The 22,882-nt window shown below is 38.8% G+C and overlaps 1 protein-coding gene across 1 annotated transcript; it reads left to right on the plus strand.

Moving 5' to 3' along the window:
- Positions 1-83: 83 nt before the first annotated feature.
- LOC145460509 (mitogen-activated protein kinase 14-like) lies at positions 84-21,159 on the plus strand. The gene is made up of 13 exons (XM_081445349.1): positions 84-213; positions 8,704-8,833; positions 9,886-9,944; positions 11,410-11,521; positions 12,436-12,465; positions 12,758-12,805; positions 13,117-13,231; positions 14,150-14,220; positions 15,460-15,540; positions 16,462-16,540; positions 17,376-17,485; positions 17,642-17,708; positions 18,922-21,159. Exons 1-13 carry the CDS (start codon positions 98-100, stop codon positions 18,987-18,989), a joined length of 1,086 nt encoding a protein of 361 aa, XP_081301475.1. The 5' UTR covers positions 84-97; the 3' UTR covers positions 18,990-21,159.
- Positions 21,160-22,882: the final 1,723 nt, after the last annotated feature.

A 22,882-nucleotide genomic window follows, 5' to 3' on the forward strand; every position in this document is an offset into this window, starting at 1 on the left:
GTGCGCACTTCCTTGGATCAGCTTGGAAATCATCCATGTTTCAAGTGTTTTGTCTTGACTAGAAGAAGAGACTTACAGGAACAGATTAGAAGCCAGCATGGCTGATCTTCCGGCAGGATACTATAGGATAGAGCTAAACAGAACCGTCTGGGAAGTGCCTGAGAAGTATCAAGATCTCAGTCCGATTGGAACTGGTGCATACGGACAAGTGTGGTAAGCTAAAAAGTCTAGTTTAGAGTAGTGTTCGTGCTCTTTTACACGTTATCCAAAATTTATGGTGCGATTTGTAGCTTGTTTTCTCTATTGCTTTTCTTGTGTTCCGGATTTCCGCCGAAGTAGGTTTTCCTCGGCTTTGCTTCATTGCACGCACAGGAGAATCGCAATTCCAAAGGTTGAACTCACTTTTAATTTGAAACCTCGATCAAGTGTTTATCCTTGCCAAGTGGGGTTTCATAATGTTAATAAATGCTTCGCAGCTGTAGGCTTACAGAAATACAACTAGCTATCGTGATATAGTACCTTTTACATCTCTTTCTTAATGTAAATATATGACTTAAAAATCGCGATTGATACGTCGATTTGGACTTGTCTTCGGTAAGTAATTAGGCATTAATCAGATTTAGCTTAATTAAACAAACAGTTTTAAAAAGTACAACATGAAAGTACATATAGGGGTTAACAATTGGTCTGGAGTTCGAGTCGCTCTGTTATTGTACAAGTGCCTTGTTTAACCACAAATATGATTACAGACAGACTTAGTTGACAAAAAGTCATGTTTTACCAACTACATGTTCAGGGTTCCAGATATGTTTCGATAAGAAGGGTTTTGATAAAGCAGGGTTTCGATAACAAACTCCAATGGGTCAATTCCCACTGCTCCCACCAAATCATGATAAATTTTCTATTAATTTGCTGGGTCATGTAGCTGACCTTGTCAGGTTTTTGACCTGAGACCCCTTGCCTATCTAGAACACTGCATGTCATCATATAAATGTATAAGTGTAACAAAATTCAGAAAAAGCAACCATTAATTTCATGGCACTGCAAATTACAGTAGTGAGTTTTTTAAAATAATTTTGCAACAAATGTTGCAAGAAAATTGCCTCGTAAAGTAACATACCTGAAATAAGCATGTCTTGCAATGTATTCATCGCTTCAAGCATTGTACTTGTAAACTAGGAAGTTCTGAGCTGTACTTTTTGCAGTGATTACAGCAACACTGTATCGGACATTTTTTATGTTGACTACTTGGGTGTTTGATATATATACAGCATTCCCTGTGATTTTTTTTTCAGCAGAGGAAAAAAACTTGTGAGACAAGGTGTACAAACCATTGTCTGGTGTAGAAATATACAGCACCAGTCAAAGGGATTGCAGCATTACACACCCGTAAAGCACATGTATTACACACATTACATGCAGCGACCATGCACTTTACACGCAAATACGCACATAAATGCGTGTAACCAATTACACGCAGTAGACTTGATATTGCGTGTAAAATTACATGCAATCGATTAACTGGAACCTATTAAGTGCGTGTAATGAGAACAAAATATTAACAGTGCATGTAATGAAAGCAAAACATTTACTGTGTAACATTTACCGTACTGGACTGCACTGCGATACAATTTAAGTCTTTTGCCTTTCAGCTTATCTTTTCATTTTTTAAGAATTAATAGTGTTACCCCTGGTATTATAGAGAGCTAACCATAAACAGGCTAACCAGAATGCTATTCAGGCTAACCGGAGTGCTTTTTAGGCTAACCGGAGAGCTACTTAGCCTAAGCTACAAAAGTGTTTTGACTGCTGGTCATTTAGTCTACATTATAAATCACGGTACACCAGGTGCGGCTCACCAAAATTCACACTACAGCGGAAATAGTGAAATATTCAGCAATATAAACAAGGATTTGATATTGTTCACTGAAATTTTACAAAATTAATTTTGAATGCTAGACACAGAGTAGTTTGAAAAACCTGTCTGGCTGCCAGGCATAGAGAGACACAGTGTGAAATGGAATTTGATCTTGTTCTTAAATATCATTGCCTAGCATGTGACCAAAATCTACCCACGCAGAAATCCAGTGCAGTACAGATAGTTTTCCATTTCATTTCTAATCCTGTATGCGTATACCTAAAAAAGTTCTGAATGTTTGCCATTTAAGCAGAAAGTGTGGGCAATTTGCTGATTACGAGAGAGTCGCTGAATGTCTGTTTGAATCCGTATTTCATTTTATTATATGGCTTTGGCTTGTGGCCGATATAACGCGCGCTCTGATTGGTTAATTGTCACTGAATTGTAGGGCATTATTCTCCCGTAATGCCCACGGGCCGATTACGGATTATGCAAATTAGGAAGAGCCTCGTTCTGAAAATTCAAGCGCATTGAAGCGATGAAAGCCGATCAAAATCAGTACGAGAATATCAGTAGCTAAAAGTTTTGACATATTTCTTTAATAAAATTTATATAGATGACTTACCAGTCGGTAACCTTGGCAGGCACTAGTGAAAAACAATCAAAGTTTGCCTAGTCTTAAGTAAAGCTAAAAGCTGTTTTTTTGAGTATAAGTAAGTAGTCCAATTTGTTTTGCAATGTACATGCAAATGCATGTATAAATAACATAGATTTCTTCCTCCAATTTAAATACACGCATATGCATGAAATTACACGCAAATTCGTGTAACTACAAGATCAGTCAATTTTATATGCTTGTAATTACATGCACCTTACATGCACTGTCCATGAAAACTATATACTTACTGCACGCAGTTTACACGCGTGTAGGTGCTGCAATCCCTTTGACTGGTACTTTACATCTAAGGACACCCAGACAATGAACGCTTGTAATTTTTTTGTGACTATTGTATTGCATTAGCCCTTACACACTGTAAAAATGCTAAATATTCTTGTTGATATGAAGAGCCCTCATTCTATAGCCACTAAAAAAAATTTCAAAAAAGTATGAAGTCTTCATGGTTCAAGTGTTCTCCCTGTAGCAATTTCAGTTGATTCTCAGTTAAACTAATACCACTTTGCAAATGGCAGGATGCATGAAGTCCATTTTAAAGCTAAAACAATACAATACAAACAAAAACAGACTGTTCAGTTCAGTTTCTCTTACAATGACTGTCTCAGTTGTTATAATGGTTACTTTGACTGCCACACTAGACAAAATGTCAGACGTTGCTAGGGGGAATAATTGTTAAATAATATTCTGACTAGTGGAAGGTATGTTGTGAAATGTTGCAAAACTTTGGAAAACTCAGTTGTACATTTTCAAAAGTTTTGCAAATTGTGAATAAAAATCTGTATGTCGCACTTTCTATGAAGACGTAATCTTACTCCATTTATCTTCGATCAAATACATACCATCATTGCTAAATCATTGAAAGTCATGAAGTCGTTATCTTATCTTCTCAAAGTCATTAATAATTCATCAAGTTTAAATGAAGGAAATCATGACCGTGATGGTGTTTGGATATCTGATCTTAAGGACAGTGCCTACTTTTGTTAGTGCGCACATGTTCTGCACATCACGCAAGGTATGGTTTAAGCGCCACGCGCATGCTGGGTTGACATGACGCAATCAACTACGCTACCAAGTGCACAACTAAATTGAAAGCAAAATTTTCCTACTGTGACCAAATCAAGTTTAATGAGCCTGTACTTAAACCAAGAACACTAGAACAACAGAATATCACTAACCACTAACTGTTAACGTCTTCCAGCTGAAAAACAAGCTGTTATCTGTCGAAAATTATACTAAAATCCAACTGTAAACATGTACCTGAAGATGGCGTAGTGTGCACGCAAAACAAGTACGAGATACGCAAATGTTTTACTTACTGGGGAGGTGACAGGAAAAAATGTAACAGGCACCGTAAAAAGTTAAAAAAGGATCAATAACTTTAAAAAATGCATGGTTACCCCTATATTTTATGTTATGAAATGGAAGTGGCAAGCCTATTCAGCAGGTGATTAGTTTCTGGTTGTGAGCAAAAGATATTTAGACTGTATTTTAGCTGAAACAGAGGAAGGCTGTCAGATACGTTAAAAGTGCTATTGCAATGATTTCGTTATTAAGAGTCCCTGTCCATAAAAATGGAAAATAACTCGGCAAGGGTCGAAAATTCGATTTCGTTCATATTTTCATGGTAGATAGGTTAGGGCATGACAAAAACTACTGGATAGTTTTTTTGGCAAAATATCCTTTTATTTCAAAGAAATATGCAAATTACCAAATTCCATTAAAATCGTCATTTGACACACCATTTTATTAAACAAGTTTGAGAGCCTTGCACGCAAAACCACATCATTCTTCCATCTTAAAAACACTCAAATATTTTTGTGCAGTGTTTAAATGTGTACTGGGTTGATTTTAGGGAATGTTGCGTTGTCTTTTGGGTGCAAAATAATTAAATTTCAAAGACATGTATTTCATTTACTTAAAAGTACTTCGTGAAAATAATTAATTTTCACTATGTGCGAAACCTTCAAATGGATTAAGCTTCTGGTGGTTGAATCGCCGAAGGATGGTCTACAGATTCCTGTAAAAATTTCTTTGGGCAAATGATTGTGAGCGACGAGAGAGCTTTTCAAAGTACGTTAAGAATGCAAATATTTGACCATTCCTTCGTCAAATTTCAATTTACGGGTTAGACGTAAATTTTAGCATGCGCCACATGACTTGACCTATGTTAAGTTGAAATAGACAGAGAGCTGATAATTTCGAAATGTTCTAACCTCATTTGCTGTAAAAGGCAGGTCCAAAGCCGATTTGACGTGTTTCTCTCACCATTCGTCGCACATAAAGCAGAAGTTTGCTTTTGTTTACACAATGCCCGATGTACATCACCAACTGTCAACTTATTTAATGGTCGAATACCATGAATCTGTGACCCTCTTTTGACACATGATCACCACTGCATTTAAGTCAAAAACGGCTAAGTCATTTGTAGATAGTTGCTTGCTTTACACTACACCAAAATATTACGTTTGATCATCATAGTTTGAATCCTCGCTCGCAGCAGTTCCTTGTTCATCACGCAATGCTGTCATCCCATTTTAGGGGGGTAGGGGTAGGACAATTTCTATCCTAATACTAATCCTAAGGCTCCGTAAGGCTTGGAACCACTGGGAGCACACAATCGTGTTGAGTAGGAAGAGATTAAATTAAGAAATGAAAAGAATGAATAGTTTACCATTGCCCCTGTTGTTATCTTTTACTCGACCACCGCTACCTACATGCCCTGCGAAATACTGTAATGCTAAACTCATACCTAGGTCTTTTCGCGCTGTGCAATTATTTTTGGTTTACATGTAATACAGTGGACTACCCTCGGGGAAATGGGTGGTGACCGCTTAATGGGGCTAGCCGCTTAAATAGAGGTTGGTGTACCGTGAATATTTAATTTTTCACTATCGGGTTATAAATTTCTTGGTGAACATGGAGTCAATTCAAGGCAATCATGATAGATGTGTGTTTGAATTATCACTCATCAGGCACCTTCAATTTCAGACTCTTATCTGCCATCGCCTTTTCCAAAATAAAGTTTTTGAATTTTAGGCGGCCGCTTAATAGGGGTAAAGACAACAATGAAACCCTTATCGGAACGACCAAATGGTGGCCGCAGGGGTAACCGGTCAGTACATGTTTTATTTACAATACTTTACTGACAATAAGTTTGGACTGTATTGACAACAGTCCTCTATTTTGTGTTACAAACATACCAATGCCTCCACTAAGCAAAAGAAATACGCCAAATAAAATAGCATGGCCAGGGCTATTTACTCACGTACATGTAATTACTAATTAAATTTAGTCTGTTTTTCTCACAAATTAGACACATGATTTCCTATTTTTATTTCAGCTAGTTCTTGCTTCATTGATCTATAATTTGGTTATGACGATTTTTTTAAAGAGGGGGACATTGGGATTTGCGGCGTTGCTGTGTTGATGTTTTTTTAATGCGGTGATGCAGTGAATAAAATCTCAACTTGCAGTGTTACGGTGATCTCAAACCCTACGGTGTGCGATGTTTGTGTTTTTCACGCTGCGGTGTTCGGTTAAATGAAATTTTTTGCAGTGCTGGGGTTTTTGGATTTACCTTTCTCAAACCTAAATTTGAACCTTTCCCTAAATTTAGCGTGTAAACTTCATTAATCCATGCTAATTTATGACAAACACGTACCATTGAGGTCAATAATTTGTAACAAAATACAGACCATCACTTTCTAGTCAATCTTTAATATGCTTCGGCTGCAAATCCGAAGCTGTTTTCATTTATACGTAACTTGACATGTAACTCGATCTCTGCCATCTAGGCTTGATTTCCGCCGCTTTCTCGAGTCCAGTTTACAACCGCGGGCTCCTTTCCCGAACAGCGGCTGGTAATCGAGCCTACAGCAGTATCGACATATGCGCAATGAAAAGCGTTGTGATGTGGTTTTTTTTGTGGAAAATTGTTGAGGTATACAAGTATTATTTTAGGTGTAGATGAACGAATCATGGCGCTAAAAATACGTGTGACAGTGACCGTGTTTTGTTGACTTTTCTTGCGGTGATGCGGTGTTCGTTAATTTTTTTGGCGGTGTTGCGGTGTTCAGAACCCCCCCATGTCCCCCTCTTTAAAATTCTGGTGAGTACAGCCACTAGCTTTATCAGCTGTTGTCTGAAACATCAGAACGTACAACAAACGTGATTTGGACCGAGGCCACGTACACTATAGAATACGATTATTTATATATACACATATTACTACATATATGAACAAACAGATGAACAATGATAAATTGTTTCACTTATCCTGAGAGTGCTCTATACAAAATAGATCAAAGTGTGCAGCATATGCCGTGACAGCATTGCGTGACGAACAAATAATGGCTGTAAGATTGTGCTGCGCCGACACACTTATCAGCAATGATCAGCGATCGATCAAACGTAATATTTTGGCGCAGTGCAAAGCAAGCAGCTATCTACAAATGACTCAGCCATTTTTGACTTAGATGCAGTGATGTTCATATGCGCAGAAAGATGGTCACAGATTCATGGAATTCGACCAATAATAGGTTGACAGTAGGTGATGTACATCGGACGTTAACCTTGTGTAAACAAAAGCAAACTTCTGCTTTATGAATGACGAATGGTGAGAGATCAACTAGAAACACGTCAAATCGGCTTGGGACCTGCCTTTTACAACAAATAAGGTTAGACCATTATCGAAATTATCAGCTCTCTGTCTATTTCAACTTAACATTGGTCAAGTCATGTGGCGCATGCTAAAATATATGTCTAACCTGTAAATTGAAATTTGACGACGGATGGTCAAATATTTGCATTTTTAATGTACTTTGAAAAGCTCTCTCGTCGCTCACAATCATTTGCCCAAAGAAATTTTTACAGGAATCTGTAGACCATCCTTCTGCGAATCAACCACCAGAAGCTTAATCCATTTGAAGGTTTTCGCACATGGTGAAAATTAATTATTTTCACGAAGTACTTTAAAGTAAATGAAATACATGTCTTCGAAATTTAATTTTTTTTGCACCCAAAAAGACAACGCTACATTCCCTAAAATCAACCCAGTACACATTTAAACACTGCACAAAAATAATTGAGTGTTTAAAAGACAGAAGAATGATGTGGTTTTGCACGCAAGGCTCTCAAACTTGCTTAATAAAATGGTGCGTCAAATGACAATTTTAATGGAATTTGGTAATTTACATATTTCTTTGAAATAAAAGGATATTTTGCCAAAAAAAACTATCCAGTAGTTTTTGTCATGCCTTAGCCTATCTACCATAAGAATATGAGCGAAATCGAATTTTTAACCCTTGCCTCGAAATTAAGAATTTTCCTGATTTTTACAGGCAGGCACTCTTAAAAACATACCAAAAATGGTTTTTATATTACCATTTACAATGTAGTTTTCAGATCTATCTTTATAAATGTTTGCTTTTCTGTATGTGAAGGCGAATTCCACAGAAAGCTGTGAAGAAATATCCTCTCCTTCTACATGTATTTTCAGAAAAATGCTGATGTCAGCATTAATTTTTTGTTGAGATTCAAGGCTAATTATCTCGAAAAAATGCATGGCTACCCTCTTTTTTTTTTTGTGGATTCTGATAGCCCTTGCAAAGATCTACTTTTTCCGCAAAGTCCTAACCTGGAGCAAAAACCTTTGTCTTTAGTTGGCACCGTCCTTAATTAGCATAATATTTTCATGATTTTATTTCTCTGTTTTCTTCTTAGTTTTAGTTTCAATTGAGAGGATATATCAAACACTCAAGACAGCATTTTAAAAGACACATGTCCAAATACCTCGATGTTCATCACAAATACTCTGCTAGGCATCACATTTTTGACCTTCTCCTTGGTGTTTGGAAATGTGGTCAGACATGGTCTTTCCACCATTACATGTACCTACAATACCTTTTGGCATTATCACATACACTGTTATGCTTTTGCAGGAAAACCTTTCTCAAAACAGCTGTATAATTCTGCAAATGCTGAACCTAAATCCACAATATTTTGGAATGTAAATTTGGGAATTTTAAGTTGTAGTTTTTCAAGTTTGAAATTGCTGGCAGAATATTCTTAAGATTGGCTGGATTAGTTGCCCAAGTAATATGAGAAGTTCATGAAAGTCTTGGTTGACTACAAGTAAGTTACTAAAACAGGATTCTTTGTTAATCAACAGTTCTGCAATGAATACTGCCACAGGAGAGCAAGTTGCCATTAAGAAACTGTCAAGACCTTTCCAGACGACAATGCATGCTAAAAGATCCTTTAGAGAATTGAAGCTTTTACGCCATATGAACCATGAGAATGTAAGCTCGTGTAAACATGTCTGTTCATGACTGTGAGCTATGCTGAATGTACCTCTGAGAATTTTTTCCAGAATAATATTATATGTGTTGTGGTTCAACAGTATTACCCTTGGTACAAATTGATATTTTTCTTAGTTTTTTTCAATCATTGTCAGTAAGGTATTACCATTGACAAGAACAAAAATAGAACAGGTACAACTCCTACCCATGAGAACTTGACTTGCTGGGGTAAATTTGTGGATTTATTGGATCTTGTGTGCTAACTGCATCCACGCTTGAGAGTCAATCGATATCCTTAATCGACCCCTGATTGACATGTCAATGGAAACTCGATCGACATCTCGATTGACGCACAATCAACACTCGATCAACAGTCAGTTGATAGTCAGCCAATTATTGACCGACTATGCACCGTTTGAAAAGAAGTTGACTCTCGACTGAAATGTTGATCAAGTGTCAATTGAGTTTCGAGTGAATGTCAACTGAGGTGTTGATTGAGTTTCGATTGAGTGTCAATCAAGGGATTGAGTGTCAATCAAGGGTATCAATCCAGGTGTCGATCAACACTTGATGGCAGATGCCTTTAGTACACGTGATCTGATATATTTAATGTTGGACTTCTTATAGACACTGCTCACACAATTCAAAGTGACATTGAACTACATTAAATCAAGTCCTCTATGGTATTGTCTTGCTATATGTTAATTCAACTTTAATTTTACCCATTCCCCTTTAATAGCCTTCGAAGTCGGGTAGTTGAAGGGGGGGGGGGGGGGGTGAGGGGCATGTACCTTTCATTCCAGCACTTTTCACCTCCTTATTGGCCAACCCACCTTTCTATAAACGTCAATGGCCTAAATGGCTCATACTTCTCAACACTTGACTCTAGTTTCCATAGCATGAATCAGCTAGGAATTTTGTCCCCCCCCCCCCCCCCTTCCTGATGGGATGCTAGAGACCTTCAAAGATTTCTTCCGAGCATTCTGTCAGGTTCCTATTTTCTAGAACTGCAGAATACTGATCAAGACATGTTACTAATTTTGACTTTTTAGGTCATCGGTCTACTTGATGTCTTTACTCCTGATACATCATTTGAAACATTTCAAGATGTGTAAGTAGCTGCACTGTATTTTACTTCCAAGTCATTATGAGTCAGTTTGTTGACCAGGACCAGACTTGTTTTAATTTTAAAATGGTTAAAAATGGTTAACGCTACCCACTGGATGAATTTACTCCGATGATCACTCTTCACTTTCATCTACAACCGCAGTTCAAACATGAACTATTTCATACATGCATATGCTTCACATCATTTCACTCCTCACAGGAAGATATGAACTCAATTAATTGACCTCGTTCCCAATGTGTGGCTTCATAGCTCAGTTGGTAGAGCGTCGCGCCGGTATTCACGGAAGTCATGGGTTCGAATCCCTTTGAAGCCCTGATTTTTTTAGGTGTCTTCTTTCCAACTGCTTAAATTGGAAAATTTACTGCAATTATCATTCTTCACTTTCATCGATAACCGCAGTTCAAATATGAATTATTTCATATACACTTCACTTCAAATCACAATCCATTGGATATGGTTTTGGTGGAACATGTGATATCATATCCAACCTGGATTCAACCATTACCTTATTATAGGAGATTAACAATGCACTTTATTAACGTAATTTTACAAAATTTGCGTTAATTTAATATGCCTTAATTTATGTCAATGTAAATTTACTGCACACTAGTTTACAACATTGCTATTTTAAAGCACCTTTATTTCATTACAAAACCTTATTAGTTCATGACTCCTCTGTTGGCTCTTCAGAGTCGCTATCTTGGTGATTTCACGGAGGCTTTGAAAGATCTTTTGAATTGATAGGTTATAGTTGGGCTTCAAAACCAAATTTTCAGCTGTAAATAAAACCTAGAAACGTCCATGGACTTGCGTTGGAAGGTTTTAGTGACGGAAGCCAAAACGCAGTTTGGCGTTCAGAAATGTAAATTGCAAGTTTGCAGAATCATGAAAATCGCAGTAAGTAAAGCAAGATGCTCATCAAAAAATTTGCGTTAATTTAATGTATGTAAACCTAACTTGTGAAAAATTCACGTTGATTTAGTGTAACATAAATTTTCTTTGCACTGTCAACGTGCATTGTTAATTTCCTATAATAAGGTATAAATTATAGTGTTATCCAGTCTTTGAACCAGAGAGACCAAGACAATCCTTTTTCACATTTGAATAAACTGGACATAGATCTTCAAAGAAATGTTAGAACTGTAATTTTAGTAAGAATAAACTACATATTGCAAGGTATCCAACAGCAAGTGCAGGGGTTTCATTACAGTTTCATCAGGAAGGCAACTGATTTTCACAGGCAGACAAAAGTAATTGAACTGAAATTCTTCATCAGAAAAACTTTCCTCCAGATGTTCAAACCATTTGCCCGGTGCCTGACCCTTAATGAATCCCCTGTATGTACATGTACATTGTAGTGTAGTCCAGCAACTCACTGAAACACAAAACGCTGAGCTTGAAGATAGTGTGTTGACTTATTAATTGATATTTTTTCTGTGAACAACAGCTACATGGTGACTGCTCTCATGGGAGCTGATCTAAACAGCATTCTCAAGTGCCAGAAGCTCACAGATGAACATGTCCAGTTTCTGGTGTATCAGATACTAAGGGGACTTAAGGTAGGCACAGATAATACTTAAATGTTGATTATAGCAATCAAAGCTCCAGCAGCCCAAAGGGCCACCAAGTAGAGCACCATACTCATAGGATCCCACGGATTGCTTTTCCCATGCAGCCATCATGGTTAGTGGCATTGCTCGGGGTAATACACACAGCAACAATGACATTGCACAGCATGGCAGCCATACTCCAGCTAATAGGCTGACTGAGCCATGCTGGCTTGGTTTACAGTCAATTGACATCTGTCAAATCAAGGTATCTGCTGACCAGTATCACATGACCATATTGCATGCCCAGGCTTAAAGCTCATTGAGGTCATGTGTCTTTTGAAGTTGACCACTGCCCAAGCACTGGTTTTTGATTGGATGACAGGTTCAAGTCAAGTTTGCTTATGGCTTACTATGCAGCTATGCTATGCCATGCTATGGTATGCTACGCTACGCTATGCTATGCAGCTATGCTGTGTTATGCTACGGTATGCTATGCTATGCTATGCTATGCTATGCTATGCTATGCTATGCTATGCTATGCTATGCTATGCTATGCTATGCTATGCTATGCTATGCTATGCTATGCTATGCGGCTATGCTGTGCTACATATATGCTATGCTATGCCATGTAGCTTGTTATGCAAGTGCCAGTCAGTGTCTCTGCTGTCACATTCTGTACTAAAAACTGTACTATGAGCTGATTCATATGCATTGTAGGGCCAGATAGGCTTGCATGGGCTGCTGTGAAAAGCCCTGTTTACCATACACGTAGCCAGACTGTTTGAAGTTTTTCTTGAGGTTGTGATAAGAGTTTTTTGCCATAGGATAAGACCAAGAAGAAGATGAAACTTGCTTTGTCCAATTCTGCAGCAGTTTAATGTTTTAGATTCTAGAAAATTTATCAGGTGTCTGTTTCTTTGCAGTACGTCCATTCAGCTGGAGTTATTCACAGGGTATGTAGTGCAGTGGATCAGATTTTATAGAAGCCTGTTGTAAAATTAATAATGGCAAACAGTTTAACAATATATAAAAGTACAGTCATGTAGCTCAAATGATTGGTTTTGATAATAGTCTAAATGTTGAAATACTAGACAGTAAGACTGGAACAATTTTACCAATTGCTTAATCAAAACATAAAGTAGTTGATTTACTATGTGTTTATATAATTATAAAAATAAAAAATTGAAAGAAAAAATGTGTTTTCCTGTTAAATACCTTAACTGATGCATTTTTATTGTATTGTAGGACTTAAAACCAAGCAATATTGCTGTCAATGAAGATTGTGAGCTGAAGGTAAAAGATTGGCCAATTCTGACAAACCTTTTACTTCAGCTGATAGACATTAATTTTTGGCAACACCCCATCATTTCCATCATGTTTTCTTTGACAAGGCAGTTCACTCCAATTTGCAGTGCTTCTCTCCACCAAGAGGTATAAATGGGTAAAACATGTACTGCTGTTATTGGAAAAGGATGGACTACCACCCTATTTGGCTACAGAGCTGTGATCACTGTTTAAGCCATTTGTTCCACGGTGGCTATTTTCTCAAAAGGCATAACTTACATGTATTAATAAAGATAATAATTTTGCACATTTTTTGCTAGATTCTTGACTTTGGCCTTGCGAGGATGGCTGAGGAAGAAATGACTGGCTATGTTGCAACACGATGGTACAGAGCACCAGAAATCATGCTCAACTGGATGCACTACAACCAAACAGGTTATTGCGCATTTTTATATTGACATTGTGGGTTAATCTCTGTGGACCTACACCAGTATGTACACGGTGCTGTCAACATAATCCTGTACTCCAAAAACTAAACTTCACCTGGATGGGTTAAAATACCTCCTGACTACACATGTAGCTGGATTGTTTGAAATTCATCAAAGGTACATGGAGGAGCTTCAGGTCAATTCAGAACAATCGAAGATCTTTCCATATACTTTTTCAATATGTGCATAGAATGCCAACCCACTGGATATTAAAATTCAAAAGAAAATAAATTGAAAATAGAAAAGTGATAAGTCATAGAATGATAGAAAAATCGTAAAAAGAGTTCATCTTGGGAAAAATCACACTACGTAACTTTGTGATTTTTCTGCTGTATTTTGTTGTTATACCTAATCATACCTTTTTGGTACACGTTGGTGGCATATCGGACAAATTTGGTTGAGCTACGGTGAACTCATATTTTAAAATACCCATGGGAAGCAAATGAGCCTTGATATGCTGCCGAAGCATCCCAAAAAGGTACAATTAGGTATTTAGGGTACCCAAATTTGGCCAAGTGAGTAATATCGTAGCTAGCCTGTGTGGCAGGCCATAGCAGGGTAGGGAAAGGGTCAAAATGAACGCAGAGGATAGAGCACGCCTGCCACATAGGCTATGTCATAGCCATATCAGGTTTAACTTAGTGACCTGATATCGCAGAATGTCAGGACAGTAGACATGGCTTCTGATTGGCTAATTACAAAGTTGGGTACATTAATGGACAAAACCAGACGTAACTGTCAGTAAATTCACTACCAAAACTGATATTTATTGTAATCTAATGTTGTTTATGCACCTGAAAGTTATTATGTAGTCTTCCTCTGGAATATTTGCCAATCAAAATGCACATTTTTGTCTCTGTTCTAGTGGATATTTGGTCTGTTGGGTGTATCATGGCGGAACTTTTGACATCCAAGACGTTGTTTCCTGGAAATGATCATATCCTTGACATAAATCGTCTTAATCAGTGATAGTGTTAGTACCAACTAGGAAATTTGTCTAACAGAGTACAGCATATACATATAGTTCAGGAGGGCAGCTAGTTTTCACAGGCTGGCGAAACATTTTGAACTGAATGTTTTTCTAACAAAAACTTTCCTTGAGATGGTCAAGCCAGGCAGGCAAAATCATCCACATGGCTGGTCAATTTGCCTGGTGCCCAGCCCTTAATAAAACCCCTGATAGGTTATAGTACAAAGTAGATCTACAAATGTACCTCCAAATGTGATTTAGCACTTGTAATAGAACCCCTGGGTAGCAACATAGAGATAATTCATTCAAGCACATCTCGTGTTTTTTCTGGAGTTTACTCTTGACTAAAAAGGGGTAACAATTAAAAGAGGGTTGCTATATAAAGTGTTAGGGATGCTCTTATTTTAAAGTGAAATAACCTTAAAGTCATCAGAATCTTGTTTTTATTGGTGTAGTGGAAGGGAGAAAAGCATCACACATGTTAATATTTACCTCTACATGTAAGAGGCAACTTTGTTTAGTCAACTCTTTTATTGATGAGTGGAATGTCCAAAAGCCACCACTTAGAAGAAATGAATTATTAGATGTACGTTCACTTGACAGCATTACTGTATTTTCTGTTTGTTTGCACCTACTTTTTTAAGAAGTCATTATGTTGAGCAACTGCAAAAATTTAAAACAGAACACCCTTAAGAACAGGGCAGGAAAAAAATTGAAATCCACTCGCCCAGTGGGCCACTAAATTTCAGTTTTCACTTGCCCCACTAAAATGCTACTTGCTGACGTGGAGGCCGGTATGGAAATCAGAGGACAAATGCAAACAAAGTATGCTTGGAATCCTAACTAATCCATGCTTTCAACTCGGTGGTTGACTAATCTTGCAGTCTCAAGTTTTGAAATAGTTTCTGACTGGAAATTATCATTTATCAAGCTGACATTTTCATTCCCACTCGCAAGACTACTGAGGCCAATTTCACTTGCCCATTGGGCCACCAAACTACTATTTTCACTTGCCTGAGAGCAAATTTACTTCAATGCCTCAAGCAACCGGACCTGGTCTTTTTTCCTGCCCTGAGAAGTGGTATGTGATTTGCGACCTATAGCAAGTTTGATAAAAATTTGTGTCAGTACCATACGGGGATTTCCCCCACCCCCACTCCCTGGCAAAAGCTAGTTTTGATTATTGTTATCTTTGACCATGAGAACATATTGATCAGTTGACCAGAATAATGCAGCTGGTTGGAAAGCCGGATGAAGAGTTCTTGTCAAAGATTAGCAGTGATTCTGTAAGTGCAGCTACTAGTTTGATTCTGTAAATATATTCGAGGCGTGCATACTTTTAAATTTTTACAGTCGCAAGCTTGGAACAAAAGTACTTGTTACTGATTACTATGTGAGAGCCCTGCACTGTGGACCAATGGTTATTTATAACAGATCATTGGATTATGCAATTCAGACGAGTTTTCATTGGCTCAGCCATCATGGTATATTAGCAATTATACCATGCTCTACAAATATGGTATTAGAGTATGCACAAAAATTTGGGTGGCATTATAATTTTTATGGTACTTCAATTTTCTATATTTTGGGGGCGTTTTTAATAAAATAATTATTCCACTCGCACTTGCTGGATATGAGATGGTTATAATCAACCCACACCCAATGCACGCTCATGGAATAATTGTTAAATGCACTGGACCCCATATTAAAATAGCCCTCAGATTCAAGCCAGGCCAGGTCATTGATTATGACGTTCCTGGTAGAAAATGCTTGATTCTCCTTCCAGGAGTATAAATTGGTAGCCATGAATTGGCTGGGAGATGCCTATAATTGATTAGTGTCCCATCTGTGGGAGGTATAGTGGCCTTATTTTTTGTGCATTTGACTCTGTAACAACGGTCTGGGTTTGAGCCCTGGCCTAGTTTATTTTGTTTATTGTGTTCTTGGGCAAGACACTACCCTTACAGTGCCTCTCTCCACCCACGTGTATAAATGGGTGCCTGCGAATTTAATGCTGGGGGGGGGGGGTATCCCTGGGATGGACCTACATCCCATTCAAGTGATAAGCAAATATTCCTAGCTGCATCAATGCAATGCAAATCTTAGTTTAATGCTGGCCTGGGAAAAAACTGTACACTGTAGCTACTGTAGGTTACACTGTAGGCTTGAAGGCAAACTTTATGATTTCACCCTGTGTCTCTTCATAGGCAAGAAGCTACATTGCGTCCATGCCAGATTTCAAGAAAAGACCCTTCTCAGAAGTTTTTCTTCACGCAAACCCTCAAGGTGAGTAATCGTAATAACTGGTCTAACAAAATGACCTACAGATTAGTGTCACGTTCTTATGCAAGTAGCCTGCAGCACAGGCGGATTAGCAGGCTCTGGCGCGATACACGAGCACTCTTCGCGCGCACGCTTGTGTATCGCACTAGAGCCCGCTAATCCGCCTGTTCTGCAGGCTATTATGCAAGGCACTTTGATTCTCGCAGCTAGTGCGGCTCTGCATCCAGACATACAGATGGGTAGCAGCTAACTGTTAGGTAGCCTGTATACTGAGTTGGCGGGATTTGATCTTAACTTGACCACTCACTTTCCTTGCAGCTTTGCTGCTTGCATCAGGACTCTGCTGCTGAACTTAAGCACTTGCCTGCAAAATCCCACCAGCTGCGCAGGCTACCAAGCGCAGCCTGATGAAGTGTTGGGACCGAATCCTAGATGTAGTATATGAAACACAAGAGACAGTGTTTTATCGGGATATCCAAACACTAAGAAGAGAGTTGAAAATACGACGCGCAGCGGAGTATTTTTGACGAAATTCGAGGTGTTTGGATAGCCGATGAAACACTGTCCCGCGTATTCGATATATCTTCTCAATCGAAACAAAAACCAAGGAGTAAACGGGGAAGTAAAATCGTCAAAATCTATGCTGATTAAGACCAGGTATCCAAACCTCTTTTACGCCTGTGATTTTCTTTGTTTATACCTGAAGAATTATTAATGAGTTTGAGAAAGAATGAGCAACGACAGTTGTGCCACTAATTGTGATCAAATTCTTGAGGTTTTTGTGTTTGCTGGAGTGTTTGTTCATTATGTGCGTTGTTTTGTTTGTTGTCCATTTTAGCTGTAGACCTGTTGGAAAGCATGCTCAATCTTGACACAGACAAAAGACTCACTGCTGAGCAAGCCCTTGCACATCCATACCTGGCCACCTACGCTGACCCAGAAGATGAGGTATGCTAGCGTTCAACATGAAAATCCTCACTGTTGTGTTTTGTACATTTTGTATAACACTGCCTGGGAAAATTTGGTTTTGAGAAGAAAACCTTTCCTAAAGTGATCAGAACTTTCATATGTCTTGTAACCTTTTGTTGTTGTTCCTTTGAACAGCCAACTTGCGAGCCTTTTGATGAGGTTCAGTTCGAAGCTAGGGATTTGGCAACAGACAAGTGGAGGGGTAAGATGCTTGGTTCTGCTGTTTGTGGTGTGTAGTATCTGAGTACTTTCATCTTACAATCTAGAATCAAACAAGAACGGCAGATGACACTCTGCCGCTAATTAGTTACACGAAACAAATTTCCAGTTGAGGAATTCCAACGAGAAAATGTGAAAAACTCTTTGAGGCTTTGGCAGGGTTTTCAGCACACCGTATTTGAAACGCTTTTTCATGTAGTTTAATTGCTAGGCTACGGGAAAAAAAAAACAGTCATCTCTCTCCAACAAGAAATGTGTAAGGTCTTCTGATGACGTGAAAAGTAGGGTTTGTACAGGCAGTTTTTTCGATTTTAGCAAATTAGTGTCTTTTACCGCTGCGGAAAACCCGGTCTGATAGTTTTCCCTGAAAAAGGAGCTCCAACTAAGGGGAAATATTTATTAACAGTCTACCACATTTTACGGAATTTCACGGAAGGAAACGCGAGAAAGTTCACTGTCAGTTGTGCTTTTTGTACTCAGGTTGACGTCATAAAATATCGAAAACTGATGTTTTCCTTTGAGCACACGCAGATTACTTAAGCTGTCGTCCTCAGCGTAAAACTATGGGGAGCCACCTCGAAGTCATGACATAGGGAGTGGTTGCCCATTTTCCCGAACCAGGAGCTTGTGATAAATGTACTCAACAAAAACATACCAAAATAAAAACTGTGAGAATATTTAAGCAACAGAACACTTTTGGTCTTGTTTACATAGCCTCATCTAAACAGGAGGGGGGTTCGGAGTATTCGAGACAGTTATGCAATTACCCGTGACGTAGCCGAGGGTTTACATAACTTTCGAGAATTCTCCCAACCCATCAAGTGTTTAGATGAGGCTATGTAAACAAGAAAAAGTGCTCTGTTGCTTTTATAAAATATTCCTCAAGAATACGCAAGAGTCTAAATCGTCACAACCGTGCTTACATACTCTCATCTAAACACACCTATCGACCAATGAGAGCGCGCGTAGTACCTCAGTTCTTTTATCAATTATAATACTAACCACGTCAGTTAACTTACATAGGTATACACTATGTTAATCATTGAGATATGCAGCTGTTGCACTGGCAGCCAGCAAAGTAGGACTGATTAATTTATGAAATTCTGATAACGAGAGATAAAGGAGGTTCCACACCGTACTACATGTGTTTTGACTTGAGACTCAATGTTATCTGTCTTGCATTTTATTTTCCTCAGAACTGGTTTATAAAGAAATCCTAGATTTCCAGTCAAGAAAAGAAGAGGAGAGTATGCAGACTGGCTGAGGAACGGCCATCGTCTAACCTCTTAGAATATACTTTGTAAATTATCTTCAACATTCTTAATTAGTTTTTACCAAGAATCTATTGAGAGCTTTACACTCTGTTAAGCATGAACAATTTACCAAGTTAGAGCAAACTTAGGGTTCTCTTGGAACTTGGTCCAGAGAAGAGGAAATATTTTTTGACAGGAAAAGTGTTCCACTGCTCTAGTTGTTATTTCGAAAATTCCATGCGTTAGCAGTCCTTGGGTAAAGAAAGGAAGTTTGTATGTATCTGCCATCCTTTCCCCCACCTCCAGTTACTACAGTTCATCGTGTGCACCAGAAAGGTGTACAGTTGAATCTCTGATGAAGGACGCCTCCCATAGCCGGACACTACGTTTTGGTCCCAGCTACATACAAACTGTACGTTTTTAACGTCCCTAAGCGGACACCTCTCTCGGTCCCAGTCGCATACAACACTGCATTTTTTTTTTACCTCCCAAAGCAGACACCTCTTTTTGGGGAACACTTAGTAATGGTCCCAGTCACATACAAACACGCATTTTTTTTTTTTTACCTCCCAAAGTGGACACCTCTTTTTGGGGGACAGTGATGGTCCCAGCCACACACAAACAGCTTATTTTTAACCTCCCTTAGCAGACACCTCTCTCAGGGGCGATTTTTTCTGGTCCCATTAGTGCTCGTTTCCGTAAGGTTTCACATTATTTTCAAAACACTTTCAAAAGGATCAGTTTGTTCTTGTGAATGTGGACGACAAAAAACGATAACGTAAGAATGTCTAAACTAAAGAACTGCCTTTGAAAAATAAACTGCACGGTGCATTTTAGTTATCGTGAAGCATTTAAGAGTGGACCAGGTGAAAAATATTTTTGAAAACAATGGTGGGGATGAAAAGCTAGTCTATCCTTAGACCATCTATTTTGTCTGTAATTCGTCGAGATCGCAAACAATTGTATTAACTGCAACAGGTTAACTGCAACAAACGCATGGCAGTGTCTCGCGCTCCATGCTCGCTTCTGCATGCTTGCATTGCTCGCGCTCTCGATGAAGAAGCTAGACGTTTGGATTACGCCTGCCCCACTAACCTGGCATAATATGGTGCTTGTTCACAGTGAAACTTGTTAAACTAGATAAACAATTATCCTAACTAATCAGTGTTAGGTCTGTATGTTCTTTGTTATTGAGCGGGCCATGTATCTTGGAAAATTAACCCAATTTTTTCAAGTTCGTCACGTGTATTCTCTTAATCTTAATCCTTGTGGTCAACTATTTATTTATTGATTGGCGTCGTGCTACCGTAGTAAACTAACGATTTGAAGTCTTGACTCGGAAATATGGGAAATTCAGCCCCTTACACAGTGTAGCATCTACAGCGTTCTGTACGCATTGCGTATCTATGTTTTTGCGTCACAAGAACAAGGCTGGAACTTGCGCAATACAGACTGTTTTTGGTCTTCGACCCTTTCAAGGCCGAGTTCAAAATATTAACTCTCATTCGGATTGCCTCACATTTCTCTAAATAAAAGTTCTGAGAGTATGTCAAGATGACCTACCTTGATGTTTTCTATCTTTTCGTCATCTGTCTGCATAAGAATGCATCGATATGGTGTTGAGAAATGAGATTTTGATCAATAGGAAATGAAAGGGTAATAGACAAGTCGTTTTTAGCATAGTTTGAAAATTTTGGTGTGAGTGGACTGTTTTCAATAAAGTAAATGGTAATTGAAAGAATGCAAACAAATGTGTAGTTGTACTCAGAAATCTGGTCTTTTGTTTTCGGCTTGCCTTGAATAACATTTACTCTGTTTACAAAAACAGCTGAAGCCAAATAGGCCGGTTCGTGTTGCTCTCCACTTCAGGTTGATTTGACCTAAACTGCAGATGGAGCAGCCTGGGTTCAAGCCCCAACCGCTGGACTCCGCGCCGAAGAGACTGGACTTTAGATTGAGACCCGGGCATGAGTTCAACGGGTCTCTTGCCAAAAGCAGAAAATTGGTTCCGGCGACTTAACTAACATGGACTAAGAGACCGTTCATAAAGTAAACAAAGGGGTGACCTGGAGGAAAATTAAGCAATATTCAAAAAAATTTCCCTGCCCCCTTCCATGGACTGTAATTTTTTTTTAAGGCCCCCGAGTTTTCTTTACATATGTTTCCGAGCCCCTCCCTCCCCCTCCCCCTCGTCCCCTACCTTAATTTTTCCAAGAACCTTACTTACCAGGAAAAAACCGAATGTACCTTTTTATTATTATATGGAGAAGAGTGTTTTACTGGGAACTAAACCACTCGTAGATTCCATACGCCACTTCATCTGGGACCCGAGTGGCGTATTTTCCGTATGCCACCTTTGTGAGTGTCGTATCGTTCAACGAAGTCACGATTCCCGCCTTTTGCTTTTGTTGAATTGGTTTCTCCATATAATAAAAAGAATATTACACGTTGGCTCGAAGATATGAATTTTATATTCTCGTGGCAAGAACAATATCTCACGAGTGAGCGAAGCGAAACGAGTGAGATATTGTTCTTGTCACTCGAACATAAAATTCATATCTTCTCGTCACCGTGTAATATCCTCTATATATTAGCGGAGAATACGGAGAATAACGGTTGAAACCCTACTAGCCACTCTACCAGACCACGTTGTGACTGCTTCAGCTGAAGGGATCATTATAAAGTTGTCCTCCTCTTCATCTCCTTCACTCCACGGTCCACTTACGATCCTCTGCACCCAATTATCTTTCCTTCAAATACAGGAAAGGTTGTAGTGCTTTAGATAGTGCTGCAGCTCCGGTTTTGTCAGGGAGTGCAGTTTACCACTTTCTTCTAGTTTCTTCCAGTCATAATCGACGAAAGATTTCTGCTTTTTTGCATTTCTTTTTTGTTGTTTCTCTCTTGCTCTAATCAGTGCACACGCTTTCTGCTTGTCCATCTGTTTAACATAGACTGTAACATGTTCCTCTTAAACAGCATACTGTATTGAAAACTCTTCTATTCCGCTTTTGTCTTTGACTGAAATTTTTTTCGTCGTGAAAAGCTTTTTTTTTATGTTTGCAAGAGGAGCAAATTCGTTAACAGGTCGTGTTTCCCCAGTGTCCCTATTGTTGGAGGTGTCAAATACATCTTTGTAATGACCTGGATTCTCCCTGTCAGGCATTGGTTCAGGGACCCTGGCTATTGTTGGACCTTTTCATCCAGTATCCTTACACCAACTGCATTGATCAGCGTTGTTCTCCTTGCATCCATCTTTTATGAATTCCATGAACAGTTCATCTACTCTGTAATGCTCTTTCACGAATTTCAATATTTTCATTATGTAGAAATAGCCTGGCGCTTCACTCTGGGCGCTCCCAGTTGTTTTCTGAAACTGTTTAAGATGCTCTCTGTCGAAGAAAAATGTATCACCCGTCTTTTCTGTTACAAAGGAATGAATGTACTCACTGAATACAGTTACATTGACAAATCACTACCTTGTACCACCCGTCATATAAATTCTAACTTCATAGTTTACATTTTTAATGTGATCGGCTCATCTGAGTACAAGATATTCAATAATGTTTATTTTTGATAAGGATAATCTGATGAAATAAAAGATTTAAAAACAAGTTTATGCTTTTTCAAGGTCCCCCCCCCCCCCCTTGTCAGGCAAAGCAAATTTGGGAACCCCCCTCCCTGATGAAAATTTTCTTTGATGCCTCCCTAATTTTTTTCCGCCCCCCCCCCCTCCCCAACCCCCTTCCCCTGACCCATAATTCACGAACGGCCCCTAACCTAGTTGAAATGCTGGGACACCTGCAGTGGTCTAGCATCCCATCCAGGGAAAGTTGCAATACTTCAGGATAAGCTGTTAGCCTTAAAACTGGCCACAAATTTAACCTTTAGCCGTAAGAATTGGAAA

This window comes from Orbicella franksi, chromosome 11 (assembly GCF_964199315.1).
Source record: "Orbicella franksi chromosome 11, jaOrbFran1.1, whole genome shotgun sequence".
NCBI lineage: Eukaryota > Metazoa > Cnidaria > Anthozoa > Scleractinia > Merulinidae > Orbicella > Orbicella franksi.

Bases quoted from the DNA above. Each gene is read 5' to 3' on its own strand.
- LOC145460509 (XM_081445349.1), top strand. From the start codon at position 98: ATGGCTGATCTTCCGGCAGGATACTATAGGATAGAGCTAAACAGAACC. The intron at 9,945-11,409 runs GTAAGTAGCTGC...TGTGAACAACAG, and splicing joins TTTGAAACATTTCAAGATGT to CTACATGGTGACTGCTCTCA. The intron at 12,806-13,116 runs GTAAAAGATTGG...ATTTTTTGCTAG, and splicing joins ATGAAGATTGTGAGCTGAAG to ATTCTTGACTTTGGCCTTGC.